Raw genomic sequence first — 16,543 nt, 5'->3', positions numbered from 1 at the left:
TAGTTATGAAAGCAGAGGCATCTAGAAAACTCAATATAAGCAGTTCTCAAAGTTTTAAGTGAGCAGTGTTTATTAGCACAACACAGAAAGAAAAATAATTAGTTATACAGATTACCTTAAATTTTGCAATGTTTTAATACAATATGAAAGAGGATAGTGGTCAGTTTTAATGCAATACATATAAATGAGACAAAGAACTTTTTACCCAATAAAGTAGTCAGGAATTAGCAGTCACTACAACCAGAAAGATGAACAGCTACTTGAGATGTAAGACTGGGTACCAGGAAGGGAACCAACACTTTATCTAAAGTTGAAGTGAAAAACGTAGTATATGCAAAGTCACTATCAAAAAGAAAAAAAAAAACTAAACCTATTTTCTTCTATGAGGATCTTTAGGGTGCTCAAGAAACATATTTTTTTACTTTGATGTCCAAGACAAACACAAAGGTTGTAAAGATTGACATACTAATATGCTCTGTCAAAATTTAATGAAACTCAGCAAATAAAAGACACAGACATCAATTACTAGGAAAGAAGAAGGTAAGGTTAAAGTTTTACTACAATGATCAACAGATTTTTTCCTTTTGTCATTTGGATTGTAAGCAAAAACTTCACATTATGATCCTTTTCTCACAACCCAGAACACTCTTCACATTTTAGATACATACTTCTGGGCTAAAACGTTTTATTTGCCCATGTCTCTTTATTTTATTCACTGTATTGGATGATAGAAGCTTTAAATATAGAACACAGAAGAAACAATGGAAAAAGCAAGTTCTTTAACAACTGATGCTACTTTAAGTGCTTCATTAATTTTTTTAAGTTAAAGAAGCCTTTAAAATATCTTTTCACTCATGTTATTTATTTGAAAGGCAAATCTACAGAGAGACAGAGAGATATATCTTCCAAGTGCTGGTTCATTCTGCAAAGGCCCCAAAGGCCCAGTTGGGCCGGGCCAAAGCCAGGATCCAGGAATTTCTTCCTGGTCTCCCATATGTGTGCAGAGGCTGCCGCTTTCCCAGGCACATTAGCAGGGAGCTGGATTGCAAGTAGAGCAGCCAAGACTCAAACTGGTGTCCACATGGAATGCCAAAATTGCAGGTGGCTTGATTTGCAACACCAAGTGCCAGCCCCAAAAGGAGTCATTGTAATGTACTTTTAGCTATCAAATGACTAGATATATAATCTATAAGCAGTGGGACTTTACTATTCACAGCTGACCTAAAAATTGTAGGAAGTAATATTTTCCCTCGAAAACCTGACATTAGGTTTTAGTGACATTAGAAATTAATGTAACATCATTTTCTTTTAAACAACCTAGTTTTGAGGAGTTCCAAATTATAAGAAACTTACCATACCCACTTCTTTCAAAGCTGAAGTCATAGAAATAGAAACAGCAGTACTCATACGTTGTTTTGACGGAGAGCCACCTGTTTCATGCTGCCCCAAAGCTGAGGAAACATCAGAACTCTTTACTCCTTTAGCCATCAACTACAAAAATAAGTTAAATAAAATATATTAGATAATTTATATTTGTACAAATAAATGAAATTGTTGTCATAAAACCAAATGTATCCACAGAAGTTTTCTCATTGCTCAATTATTGACTGAACAAGTTGCCATGTTAGGTGCTAGGAAAAGAAACATCTCTGATAAACATAACCACGTTATATAATCCTAAATAACTTGTTTCAATTGCCTTATCAATGTGTCATAAAATGATCCTATAACCACAAATGTTTTCTAAAAGATTCAATGTTGATTTCATTTTAATTTTAATCTATTAGAACATTTATTAGGAAGAAACAAACTTATTTATCAATCTTAAATAAATGCTTCTACAACTTCTTCAAGCTTTGGTACAAACGTTTTTAAAGTCTGAACATAAATCACCCAACACAAGACAACATTTGTGTTAAAAATGTCACAACAATGAAACTAAAAGAAGTGACAGCCTCCAATGAAAATGCTATATTCATATATGTGTGTGTGTGTGTATTCATTTTCATTCTGTCATTTAAACTATAAAAAGATGTAAATATTCTGAAACTTGAGTAAGTATGATGAAATGGCTTTTACAGGCATGCTAACATAACTGGCTGCAAGTCCACTCTATTTCTCCACTCTTTCTCAAAGCAGTAAATAAAAATTCCTGGGGAATATACATTTCAAATGTAAGATTTACCATTGTCCTCTAAAAATAAATTAGGAATGCATTCAAAATATTTAGGCTTCCAGACTTCCAAATTAAAAGGTTTATTAAGGGCCCGGCAGCGTGTCCTAGCGGCTAAAGTCCTCGCCTTGAAAGCCCTGGGATCCCATATGGGCGCCAGTTCTAATCCCGGCAGCTCCACTTCCCATCCAGCTCCCTGCTTGTGGCCTGGGAAAGCAGTTGAGGACGGCCCAATGCATTGGGACACTGCACCCGTGTGGGAGACCCGGAAGAGGTTCCAGGTTCCCGGCTTCGGATTGGCGCGCATCGGCCCGTTGCGGCTCACTTGGGGAGTGAATCATCGGAAGGAAGATCTTCCTCTCTGTCTCTCCTCCTCTGTGTATATCTGGCTGTAATAAAATGAATAAATCCAAAAAAAAAAAAAAAGTTTATTAAGTACCCCTTCAGTACCAAACAGAGTTCTAGATAACAAATACTCTAAATCAGACATAGGCTTTCTCTCAAGGGATTATAAACTGGAAGAGAAAGAGAACACACAATAGACAACAAAGAAATAAAAATAAAGATATATATTAAATGATTTGAGGAAAATTTAAAATAAAAATAAAAGAAAACTGAGGAAAGCCAGAACAAAGGTACAGTAAGAGCAGCTTTCCTAGACTAGCCAGCTATTCCCTTCCAAGGAAGCCACAGAGTTGAAGTAAGATTGTTAGCACTCAAATTCCAAAACTCATTTACTTGTCTTATGACTTATACTTTAATTCTCTCTGAATCTTAAATTATTTTACCCTGAAGTGGGAAAGTTGTTTGTTTGTCTACTTTTTGAGGAAATTAAATGAAGCCCTTCATGTAAAGCACATAGTGGTTTCCCTAATAAATGAATAGTACATTTTTTCATTTGTATTAACAAAGATAGTTAACCAACATTTACTTATTTTTCTATTACATAAGGTTATTTGGCTTAAACAGACAGAAAATCTAGTTTTAGTTCATGACAAACGAATTAACTTGCAGGAAGCAAGTTTGTGATCTTCAGAATGCAGAAAAAAAAAACAACAAAAAAAGTATCTCCATCTGTGCATGATCAGAATTTAAGATTTGGGCATTGCATAAAGAGTAAGGACACAGACTTTGACAAGAAACATAAGGCTGAAAGTCAAATGGTTTATATTATAAATTCAAAGAAAACTTAGGTTTTCAAAATGTGATAAAAAAGTAATTTATTTGTATGAGTAATTAAATAGGAGAGATGATGTGTATTTATCTAATTTCACTAAAATAAGAATGACACCAAATTTCCTTTAATTCAATGCAATTTCATTAATACTTATGAACTACATTAAAAATTATTTCTAAATTTATTGGGCAGACAATTACATACACCCACTGGTCCAACTAATTAGAATTCATTTATCCATACTTTCTGGAATTCTTTCTTATCCACATGCAAATGTAATTCTTATAAAATTTAAACATCACTCTGGCACAACTCTCTGAAGCTACAGACATATGGCCTAAGAAAAAATTTTAATACCTTTAGGGAATACTTAATAGAATTTGTCCTCAATTGAAGCATAGCAAAAGTAACACAAAGGAATTGAAATACTTTATCTTGACCTTATGTTCTTAACTAAAATATAATAGATGGAAATATATCTATATTAATATTCATATTAAATCCAAAGTAATAAAAATGGTAAGGCGCTACAAATTGTAAAACAAAGCTAAATTCATAAAAATAGAAATAATGTGAGTACAGAAAAGGTCTCCATCAAATTCGCTTCATATTATTCATCCTTATATCTACAGAAGAAAATCTTTTAATGAACAAACATATTTTAAAATGAAAAAAAATGCTTCAGACAATATTATTAAAAATTTATAATATATTGGGGCTGGCGCTGTGGTAAAGTAAACCTCCACTTGTGGTGCAAGCATCCCATAAAAGCACCAGTGCAAGTCTTGGCCATTCTGCTTCTGATCCAACTCCCTGCTAATGCACCTGGGAAAACAGAAGCAGATGGCTCAACTCCTTGGGCCCTTGCATCCAAATGGGTTTTAGATTGGCCCATCTCTGGCCATTTTGGCCATTTGGGGAGTGAACCAATGAACCAAAGAACTCTGTTTCTCTCTGCAGTCTGTCATTCAAATAAAAATAATTATAAAAATTTACAATATATTTCATTGAAAGCTAACAATCTAATAAACAATCTAATGAAAGATAATTAAAAATAATTGTTTCTTTTAATTCTATTCCCGTGAACTTTTAAAGGACACATTTATTTATTCATCTGAAAGGCAGAACAATGGGAGGGTGGCAGGTAGGGGAGGGAAGAGACAGAGAAACACAAGGAGAGACACAGAGAGAGTGAGAGAAATTTTCCACTTGCAAATTCTTTCCCCAAATGCTAGCAAAAGGCAGGAAGAGGAGAATGGTCCAAGACTTGGGACCCTAGACTCCAAGGGGTCTCCTGGCTCCTGGCTTTGGATCAGCTCAGCTACATCTCTTACAGTCATTTGGGGAATTGAAGCAGTAGATGTTAAGATTTCTCCCTCTCTGTCTCTTTCCCTCAATCTCTGAAATTTTCAACTAAAACAAATAATTAAAAAAAAAAAAAAAAAAAAAGCTTTAGCTGTTTTCTTCCAAGGCTTATAAATTTAAGACTTTTCCATATTCTAGCCCCACAAAAGTGTTTACTTATCACTGTCTCTATTTATATGTTAATTCGGTGTTAAAAATTAGCCAGCAGTTCTACCAAAAGAAAATTCTAAAATTTCACTGATATATGAAATTATCAGTTTACCTCTCCTTAAAAAAAGCACAAATACAAATGCTATGTTATCTGTATAACATCATTCTCTACCATATACAAGAATGTAGGGGGGTAGGCATTTGGCTCAACGGTTGTCAACATTTAAGTAGCTTGTATGCCAAATCCAGCTGGGTTCTGATCCTGTCTCCTCTGATTTTGATCCTGCTTCCTGCTAAAGCATATCCTGGGAAGCAGCAGGTGATGGATGAAGTGACTCAAGACTGATTTCTGGGTTCCTGGCTTTCCTTTGCCACAGTTAAGGGTAAACAATTGAACCAGCAGATAGAAAATCTCTGTTTCTCTGCCTTCCAAATGAAATAAGAATAAATTTTAAAAATATCTAAGCATTTCATAAACTTGAAATCTAGTATTATAAACCAGTGGCAGAAGGGATATATAGTCTATAAATGATACTGGGAATTAAGCTGTTGGTAATAACTAAGTAAAAAAATCTTCTCTCTGTAGAACCAGCAGATAGAAAATCTCTGTTTCTCTGCCTTTCAAATGAAATAAGAATAAATTTTAAAAATATTTAAGCATTTCATAAACTTGAAATCTAGTATTATAAACCAGTGGCAGAAGGGATATATAGTCTATAAATGATACTGGGAATTAAGCTGTTGGTAATAACTAAGTAAAAAAATCTTCTCTCTGTAAATCTGCAAAAATAAATAAATCTTTAAAAAAATTTAAATAGACAAAATAAATTGGGTTCTCATTTAAATTCCAAAATAACATTTCTATAGATTGTTCATCGATGTGAGACAGAGATACACACACAGAGGAAGAGAGATAGTATGTCTTTAAATTACATTATTATTAGGCTACTCAGCAAGAAACACAACAGCATTAGTACGACTAGTATCAAAAATATGAGCTACATCTTACAGGCTCTTCCCACATTTTCTTTTCTCTCTCATATGCTTCCTTTCTCTTTCGTTCCATTTTTCCTTTTATTATAGCAGCATGTGCATTTACTTGAGTCTGAAAAAAAATCAATAAAATATATTCATCCATAAGGTGAACATATTATTTTTCCTCTAGATCGTTAAAGATATTTACTTTGCCAAATGGGAAGCATATGTGGTTGCTGAATTAAAAAATGTATGCTCAGCCCCCATAAATTGAGAGTTTCAATAAATATTTGTTGAATGAAAATAAATGCAGGTCCATTTTAGTGGAAATGCAACTATAAACATTTAAAATGACTATTACACATAAACTTCATTTGTCTTCACAGAAATCAGTGTATCTCTCATTTCCAGGTAAGTATTTTATTTTCCTTTTTAAAGTTACTTATGTCTCAGTGCTTTATACACTTGTCATGCTTACATCTAATTGCTCTTCACAAACTGGACCTAAAGGGGATGGAAAATGTTATTTCTCAAAAAGATAAAGCTAAAGGACAAAAAAGAAAAAAATTTAAGACAATAGTGATTTAACTATGCCAAACATAAGAAGAAAATTTTCTATTATAGTTTTCAATTTTCTGTAAGAAAATCTGTGTCATTTTCAGTCATACCTTAAATGCTTCGCTATTTTTGCGCCTCATGTCAGCCTCTTCACATCCTTCTTGTCTTGTGGAACTATCTTCTTCTTTCTACAAAATAAGTAGAGAAACCACGGAGGAAAGAGCCATCAAACTCAGTGCAGAGCTTCATGAAAAATATTAGGAGTAAACTAATGCCTAAAAGTATAAAACTGGAAATAAGCTAAAACTGAACCAGCAACATTATGGAAAATGGAACAAAAAAATAACTTACCTTTTCACCACGAAGTTTGGCTTTAATCTGTTGGCGTTCATTGAAATTTTGTAGTCTTATCTGCTTCAGTCGTGCCAGATAAACCTATTAAGAAAAAAAATATATAACATTTAAATTTTCAAAAGTTACATTTTTACTGATTTTTTTTAATTTAGGGAAAAGTGTTAATTTGAATGTAAGAAATAAAACTTCTGAAATCTGATTAATGCAAATTAAATATTAGTTTTCAAGTGTTTAATTTGGATCAAGTTATTTCTGAAAAAAATATAACCACAAATTTTTGATAGGCAAAAAGAAATTGAACTCAGAAAACTGAATAGCGGTTACTGGGAAAAATTATGACGCAGCATGTCAGTCAAATATTAACAGGTCATTATAGACCTATAAAACTCCAAATAATTGTTAAATATTTAAACCATGCAAGAAAAGAAGGCAATAAACTCAAAATGGCTATGTGACGGAGGCAGCAAACATGCGGGATGCATACCTCTTCCTCTTCGTTTCTGGGCTGCCCTCCTCTTGAAGAGCTGGACCTGCCTCCATACATAGCTGCCAGGTTTTGCAGGATGCCCTGTTTATCATTTAATGTACTAAGTTTAAAGTATGACTAAGGCTACATTATTATTTTATGTAGGAATACCCAGGAATCACTTTATTTCTTTTGAAAAACACTAATCATTAAGTTGGAAAACTCTAATTTTAAGAAACCTTGGCTTTTTCCACATCATTTTAACATACACATTCAGTGAAAACAGAGGGAACTAAACTTCAAACACTACTGAAAACAGATACCAGCTGTACATATATTTAATGTATTTAAGAGGTTCTTACAACTGGTAAGGAAGTGGATAAACATCCAGGTAGGGTTTTTCCTTTACAATGGATCAAATTATTTCTTCATGTCTATTTCTCTCTGTTTCACTCTCTCTCTCATACACACATACACGGACACACGTGAATTCACTCCTTTAGAATTCAACGTATTTACTGTTTGTTAATAACATCTAGGTAAAACTAACTGCATTTGGGCATGTCCTATTATCTGCAAATGATTAACTCAGTTACAAGTTGATAACATATTTTATTAATAATATGAAATTATCTTCTTAGATCTTAGGGTTTCCCTTCAGCAAAAAAGTAGATTTTCAAATTTATCTTTCTCCTGTAGTGTACAAGCATATTTCAGGTCCCTCCTAATTTAAAAGAATTATTAGCACTGCTTTTTCACTCTCATGACTTTTTATTATCTTACTGAAAGTGTTCTTTTCAGAATCATTACCGATATTTTAAAAATTCATTTTTAACCTACCACAATCTGGTTTCTGGTTTCATTAGGCTTCTGAAAACTTTCTAACAATGGTAACCTAGTTTACAATTCAAATGGATCAATTTTTGAACTTTAATTTTCAAATATTTGGAATATTTACGGTCATCTTTCTGTTATTGGCTTCTAAGTAGATGCTATTATGCTCAAAGACAATACTTTATATGATAATCATTCTCCTAAAAATGTCTTAAGAGACAGATTTTAGTTACTTGAAAAGCAGAGTTTATAGAAAAAGAAAGGGGCACAAAGAGGGGCAGGGAGGGAGGTATCTTTCACCTGCTGCCTCATTCCACAAATGGTGATAAAGCCAGGACTAGACTAGGCTGAGGTATGAATACAGAGATTTCAGCTGGGGGCCCCCACATGCGTGCCAGGGCCCAACCACTTGAGCTGTCCTCAGCCATTTTCCAAGGCACATTAACAGGGAACTGGATCAGAAGCAGATAAGCTGGGACTCAAACCAGCTCCCATATGAGATGCTGATGCCAAGTTTTCTAAATTTGTTAAAGTTTGTTTTATCATCTATTAAAATATCTATTTTAGTAAATCTTCAGGGTTGTTTGAAAAAAATGTACTCTGCCATTAGTGATTGGAATGGTCTTCTTCAAGTACAACTTAATTCTTAGTGGTTAGTGGTCAGGGTTGACTATTCTAGATCTTTGCTGATTTTCTGTTTAGTAGAGCTGGGGTGTTGAAGAATAATATAAGCATAGAAGTATTTATTTCTCCAATCTGTTCAAAGCTACATTGTTTGGTGTATACATACTTAAAATTGCAATAACTTCTTATTATACTAATTCTTATGTCATTATGTCTCAATTTACATCTTTATTTTCTTAATTTGCTGCATTACCAAAAACTTATTCTTTCATTAAAGACTGTCTTTATTTCCCCTTCATTCTTAAAGATGTTTCCTTTTCAGTTTGATAGTACTTGTCATTCACACTTAAAATGTGCCAATTCCTCTCTGGACTCCATGATCTTCACTCACAGCTTTCATTCCGGGTCTATTTTTAGGTTCTGTTTTTATTGGAGTGTAAAGGGAAAAGAAGATTATTCTATAACATATAAAATGAAGTGAAATTATAATTCTAGCATCTGTAGACAAAATTTTATTGGAACAGAACTATACCCATTCATTTATATATAAGACTAGGGATCCTTTTGTGTTATTATGTAAAGTTAGATAGCTATGACAGAGACTTTACGGTTCAGCAAAAGCAGGATACAGTTTTAAATAAAAGACTGAAACAGTATCAGCAAAAACAATACCAAATGTAAACATAAGAAATGAAAAATTGTTATCAAAATGAAACACTAACTAGATGGATTAACTAAGCAGAATAAGGATGCAAGAGACAAAGGAAGTGAACTGGAATATAGAACAACAGAATCATCCAATACAGAATACAAACAGAAAAATGGGAAAGTTCAACTGAATTTTATAAAACTGTGGAAGAAAAACAAAAAATCTATTCATGTTATTAAAGAATAAGAGTAGTAACAGAAAGAGTACAGTGTTGAAAAGCCTTCCAATAAGTAATGACTGAAAACATCACAAGTTTTGTGTGAAGCAGAAACCTACAAACTCAGGAAACCAGCCAATCATAAACAGAATAAGCCACTTTCAAATCCATACCCATGGGGCCCGGCATGGTGGCCTAGCAGCTAAAGTCCTCGCCTTAATCATGCTGGGATCCCATATGGGTGCCAGTTCTAATCCCGGCAGCTCCACTTCCCATCCAGCTCCCTGCTTGTGGCCTGGGAAAGCAGTTGAGGACGTCCCGAGGCCTTGGGACCCTGCACCCACCTGGGAGACCCAGAAGAGCTCCTGGCTCCTGGCTTCAGATCGGTTCAGCTCCGGCCGTTGCACTCACTTGGGGGGTGGACCATTGGGTGGAAGATCTTCCTCTCTGCCTCTCCTCCTCTCTGTATATCTGACTTCACAATAAAAGTAAATAAATCTTTTAAAAAAAATCCATACCCTTCGAAGTGGGGTTGTAGTAAAATGGGTCAAGCCACTGCCTATAGTGCCACATTATCATGTGGGTACTGGTTCAAGTCCACGCTGTTCCATTTCCAATCCAGCTCTCTGCTAATAGCTTAAGAAAAGTAGTAGACAAGGCTGAGGTCCTTGGATCTCTATACCTACACTGGAGGCCTGACTGGAGTTTCTGGTTTGGGCCTGCCCAACACCCTGGCCACTGTGGCCATCTATGAATTGAATCAGTAACTGAAGTTCTTTCTCTCCTTCTCTCTCTTTGTAACTCAGTCTTTCAACTAAATAAATAAATCTCTAAAAATCCACAGCAGGGACAACAGAAAAAAAGATACTTAACTTTCACCCAAAATCAAAATATTAACTATACACAGAAATAATTTTAATACATAGGAATTCTTCTGATTCACTGGCAAGCAACTGGAGGATGTACCTCGACTACAACATTCAAAATGAGTCTACCCTTCATTTTGCATTGAGACTTCTTTCGGAAGGTGCTAAGAAAAGCAAGAAGTTTTACATCACTACCAAGAAGAACAAGCATAAGAGAAAAAGGTCAAGTTGCCTGTCCTGAAATCCCACGAAGTGGAAAAGAATGGAAAAATTAGTCTCCTTTTATCCTAACCCAGGCTGCCCTCCAGAAGAATGCAGGGCTGCAGTTTTTACGGCCAGCTACTTTGAGAATAGTGGCAAATGCTGTGTAACTTCTTTGACAAACCAGAGGATGAGTAATTTTCTAGGAAAGGGTTAACAAAATATATGAACAATAAACAGAAATAAAATAGATATGAAGAAAATTACACAGGCAACATCAAACAAAACTAGAAGTATTCAGAGAGGAGGCCAGCACTGTAGTGTATGGGTAAAGAAACAACCAGTGATGCCAGCATTCCATATCGGCACTGGCTCACATCTTTTCCCACTCCAATCCGGAGCCCTGCTAATTCACCTGGGAAAGCAGAGGAAGATGGCCTGAGTACCTGTGTCCCTGGATCCACATGTCATATCTTAAAGAGGCTCCTGGTTCCATTCTGGCCCAGCCCAGGCTGTTGGAGTCATTTGCAAAGTGAACTAGCACATAGATGATCATTCTCTACATCCCCCACTCTGCAAATCTGCCTTTCAAATATACAAAATAGATTTTTTAAAAAAGAGGTCAGAGAAAAAAAAATATCACATACAGAAGAAAAGGTTAAGTACAGCAGAAGCCCAACTGCCAGGAACCAGACATGCCAGAATATTAGTGGAGACACATCTTTAAAGTATGGAACGACTGCGTTTGTCAGAAACAGTCACAGATATACAAATGTCTGCCATTTACCAGCAGACCACCACAATACTAAACAATATTGTTTAAGTGTGAAGACGAGATAAGGGCACTTCCCAACACAACCTGACAAATGTTTCTCCAAAAGAGTTACTGGAAGAAAATCAAACTGAAGGCAGAAGAGTAGCATGTAATGAGCACCGGTGAGGAAAAAAGTAATCTAGACGTCTAATGATCATATACAAATATTTAAGACAAAAATAGTAACTAAAATTCCGGAAAGAAATAAGGAGGTTCTTCTATCTATCTAGAAAAAGGATAAGGGTAATTCAGATTAATTCCAGATTTTAGAAATACTAAAGTATATGTGTTAAAAATAAAAATGCTAATCATTATAAAATTTAACTATCTTATATGCCATCATGTTAAGAAAAAATATACAACACTGAAGAACAACAGTAACTCCAGACACCACTTATGAACTTAGAATGGACATAAAATAAGTTTAAGAAAAATCTATTATCCTTTAATGGATGTAATTCTTATCTGAGTATGAAGCTTCATGGGGTGCTTAGCTGTCAGAACAGTCATCAGCTGTTCACAAACAAAAGAACAAAAGGTTTTTTAAGACTTTTAATTATTGACATTTTTGAGAAATATTTTTAGACATTTAACTTAATTTGGTTGACTGGTATAATTATAGGCTCTAATATAATTTTGTTTCTAATTTGTTTCTGAGTAAATGCAGAATTACATCTGTATTTCTACAGGTATTTTTTCCCATTTTGCCTTTAAAATTTTTTACTACTTCAAAGTATTTAATACCAAAAGTATTGTTGCAAGCAAAAAAAAAAAAAAACCCAACAATAAAAGAACTTACTCCTTAATTATGAGGCTGGTATACACATTTCTACTCTTTTTAAAGGAAACAGTCATGAATGCACTGCAATTATCCAAAGAAACAATAGAATTTTATCTTTAGTATTAAAAAATACAGGAGAGATTAAGTAGGCTACATTTTATTAGAACTGAATTCCCAAGATACAAACAACCTTTAAATTGTTTACTTTGTTTCCTATAAGTATAGAATATCAGATTATCATTTTACGTACCTTAGTTTAGACTTTCATTTCAAGTAACACATTTAAAACTACAATAAAAAATCATACCGTATGTCCTTCAGCACGAGCTTTATTCTGCAGAGCTTCCTGTTTCCGCTGTAGGAATTCTTCTACTTGTTTAGCTCTTTCTATATGCAGTTGTCCTTTTTGCCTAATAAGGACAAATTACAAAGTCAGAAACTTTAATTATAAAATATTCCAAAAACCTGAAAATTACATTTTTTTCAACAAAAAGGAATGCTTACATGAAATAGAATCTTTATAACAAAAAAATCACTATCTACACTTATATACAGATATCTACTATATAAATCACACTCAAATAATGGATGCAGAATCTATAATATCACTCTTAAATTTGACTAAGTTTTCTTTCACATTTATTTGAACTATACTACTTAGACACATGTAGAATAATGATTATACTTTTAAATGATTCTAATTAATTTTCTAGCTTATATTGGAACTCAAATGCAGTAAACATTAATTAGTGTTGAAGCCAAATGAAAGTAATATAAGAGCAATTTTAAAAATAGAGATCAGTGTTGTGGCACAGAATGTAAAGCTGCTACCTGCAGTGCTGACATCCCATATTGGTACTGGTCCAAGTCCTGGCTGCTCCAGTTCAAATTCACTTTCTTGCTAATAGGCCTGAGAAAACAGTAGAATATAGCCCAAGTGCTTGGGTCCCTACACTCACATGGGAGACCAGAAAGAAACTACTGAGGCTCCTGGCTTTGGGCTGCCCCAGCCTCAGCTGTCACTCAGTCATTTGAAAAGTAAACCAGCAGAAAATCTCTTTCTCTTTAACTCTGCCTTTCAAATATACAACATTTTTAGAAAAATAAAAATGAGAACTATACTTATTCTACTTCAGTGTTTTCAAAACTGCAATAGAAAGCATACCTGACTTTCCTAAATATCCAACTACTTTAAAAATGGGGGGAAAGCATAGTGGTACACCAGGTTAAGCTACTGCCTAGCACGCTAGCATCTTATATTAGAGTGCCATTCCAGTTCTAGCTGTTCCACTTCCAACACAACTTGTTGCTAATGCATCTGAGGAAGTAGCAGATGATGGCAAGAGTGCTTGGGCGCCTACCACCATGTGGAGATCCACATGGAGTGCTAGCCTCCTGCCTTCTGCTTGGCCCAATCCAGGCTACTATGGGCACTGGGGAGTGAACAAGTAAATGGAAGATATCTCTCTCTCTCTCTATTTCTTCCTCCTTCCCTCCCTCCTACCCACCTTCCTTTATTCTATCTTTAAATAAATAAAATAATTTTTTTAGAAAAACTAAAACAGATCAATTAGGAAGAAATTTAAAGTACAGTTAATGATTTTTCTCTTCCAATTTTATTTGTGTCTGTATCTATCAATTATAATAGCTTGTAAACATGCTGTGCTCGGAATATCAACAAAAATAGTTATAATAAAGATATGTTAGGCATCTAATATGTACTGTGCCAAGTTACCATGCTAAGTACGGATGACACAAAAATAAAAAGAACCCAATGCCAGTAATCAAAGAAATCATGCACACTATCAACTTCGGTTAATTTGGGAAGCGAACAATGAGGTAAATGAGTAATTGGCTGAACTTCTATTTGGATTCTGGATAAGACGACATACAAATTTTCTATAGCCTCTCTGAAATCCTAAGATAATATGAAAAATATAAGATTCTTCATGTCTTCCTGTAAGAATTAAATACTTCTTTCATGCCCCATATAATCATTTTCTTTACATTTGTTGGTATAAACTACTACCTAAAACATTGGAAACATTATGTAAGAAATTAAGCAGCAAAAACTTAAAATGTTTTTGCTCACAGAGCTACGAATGACAGTGTTTTAAGGTTCATTTATTTCGTGCAGCACTTAAAAACAGATTTTTGGGAAATTTCATCATAGGAATTAACTAGGATTATTATCTCTGTCTCTCATGCATGTTATGATTAATTCAGAAATATATGTCCCTCAACCCATATTAGCTTGAGCAGGTTGAGAATAATGAAGAAATGTGTTCATGCCTCTGCAGCAGACATATCCTATTCTCTAGCTGTCTTAAAAAAGTGTTTAGTGTGAACAGAGTTCCAGGCTCTTGACTCTGCCTTAACTCAGCCTGGCCAATGTGGCCGCTGGGGAGTGAACAAGCAGATGGAAGATCTCTGTATCTCTCTGTGTCTCTTTCTCTATCTGTAACTGTCTTTGAAATAAAAAGTGTTTTAATTTAACCTAGAGTAATAAAAGTGTGATAATACCACATAAAACACAAGTACACAGTAAGAAATAAGGAAATTGGATAGTAAAATGCAAACATATAATGAATTAAAGTGTTATACAAAGTCAGTCTAGCTAAAATTACTGACAAGAAAGAAAGAAAAAGGTAAGTGATACCATAAAGAAGAAACAGGCAAATATGAGTCACCCAAAATTCAGGAGAAGAGAATTCTTGAGTCCTAGATGCTTTCAGATTTTACTTTGCTGGCCCAGTTTGAATCAGGGAAAAGAGATAAGCAAGAATGGTAATAACATACAGAGTATAGTAAGAACCAAAAATTATGATGTTATGAAGACTATGTTTTATGATGCAAAATGTGCAAGACAAAATAATCACAGGAGTGGGTGAAGAAGCACAGCAGGAGAAGCTACTGCCTACTGGGTGGAAGCCCTTATGGGACAGCAGTTGAAGTCCCGGATGCTCCGCTCCCTATCCAGCTCCCAGCTAATGCAACTGGGATATTGAAGGATGACCCAAGTACTTGGGCCCTGCAATCACATGAGAAACCCAAATGAAGCCCCTGATTCCTGCTGCAGCCTGGCCCATCCCTGGCTGTTGGTAGCCATCTGGGGAGTGAGACAACAAATGGAAGATCTTGATTACACTTTCAGATAGATAGATAGATAGATAGATAGATAGATAGATAGATAGATAGATAGATAGAGTTTTTTAAAAGAATTACACAGATTAGAGGAGACCTTGGATAATAACTAGCCCAACTTTTCAATGACTGAAATATTTCTCTATTCTCATACAAATACATCTGAACACCAAATGCTGACTCAATCAAATACTTGGGTCCCTGTGACTCTGGGCTCCTGACTTTGGCCTGAACTAGCCATGCTTATGGATGGCAATAGGGAAGTGAAACAGAAGGTAGAAAATCACTGTTAACCTCTCTCTGTTTTTCTAACTTTCAAATATATAATTACAAGCAAGCTTTTAAAAATAAATAAATGTACCTGACACATGTCATGTAAGTATCTGGGTAATACCTGCAGTTTGAAGATATTCACTCAATCCATAGTAGTCCCCTCCTTGAACAGTCCTTGTACAGGGCCAAAATCTTTTTCTCTACTTCTTTTAGTCACAGGTTTTAATTCTACTTTGTGAAAACATAATGAAAGCTTCTTTTTCTACATGACAAGCCAGAGAATTCTTCCAAGTTTGCTCCTTTAACTATATTATCTTCAATTGTGGCTGAGACACCAGCTCCTCTTATAAGATGTCTCAAGTTTTAGTAAAGTCATTATAGCACAACAGTTAGGTCACAGAACTTGGAAACAAAACCATAGTTTCAACTCTTGCTTTCTACTGATAAACAGATATAATCACATGACAGTTAACAACTAAATCATGCAGCACCTCAATTTAATGATCTATAGAGCAGCAAAATTATAATAATCTATAGAACAGCAGTAATGTTTGACTTCTAACACTCATGACAATTAAATGAATTAAAGTAGTTAACATTCTATAGAGCTATGAAATCAACAAACATGAAATCAACAAACATTGAGCCACTATTTCTATGAGAAGTACAATTAGATTCCTAGCTCTTGCTACATTTTTATCAAGTGGTTAGTACCAAAAAATGGTTTTAGGTTTACTTCTATTTAAACAAATCATGTTTCAATATACCACTGATTTATTAACACTGAACTCACAGCCAACAGCACTTAATCAGCACATAAATGAAGTTTCTTTATCACATTTAGCCCCTGAGGCATATAAGAGAGCCTTCACTTATGAATATTCTGTTGCCTTCTCCCACTTAGGAACAATGGACAGCAGCT

General features: G+C 34.6%; 1 protein-coding gene across 8 annotated transcripts in view; it reads right to left on the bottom strand.

Moving 5' to 3' along the window:
• The window catches only part of NEK1 (NIMA related kinase 1), a 132,462-nt gene that overhangs the window by 58,358 nt on the left and 57,561 nt on the right, over positions 1-16,543 (bottom strand). For 6 of the 8 annotated variants that reach the window (XM_058670009.1, XM_058670003.1, XM_058670007.1 and 3 more), the window contains 6 exons: positions 12,512-12,614; positions 7,237-7,320; positions 6,750-6,833; positions 6,509-6,586; positions 5,875-5,970; positions 1,354-1,491 (listed from right to left, as the gene is read on the bottom strand). In XM_058670009.1, coding sequence (XP_058525992.1) covers positions 1,354-1,491; positions 5,875-5,970; positions 6,509-6,586; positions 6,750-6,833; positions 7,237-7,320; positions 12,512-12,614 — 583 coding nt within the window. The remainder of the gene's footprint in view (positions 1-1,353; positions 1,492-5,874; positions 5,971-6,508; positions 6,587-6,749; positions 6,834-7,236; positions 7,321-12,511; positions 12,615-16,543) is intronic. The other 2 variants (XM_058670004.1, XM_058670008.1) reach the window with 1 other exon arrangement.

This window comes from Ochotona princeps, chromosome 11 (assembly GCF_030435755.1).
Source record: "Ochotona princeps isolate mOchPri1 chromosome 11, mOchPri1.hap1, whole genome shotgun sequence".
Taxonomy (NCBI): Eukaryota; Metazoa; Chordata; class Mammalia; order Lagomorpha; family Ochotonidae; genus Ochotona; species Ochotona princeps.
Note: the sequence above shows the minus strand (reverse complement) of the source record. Positions and strands in the feature narration are given on the sequence as shown.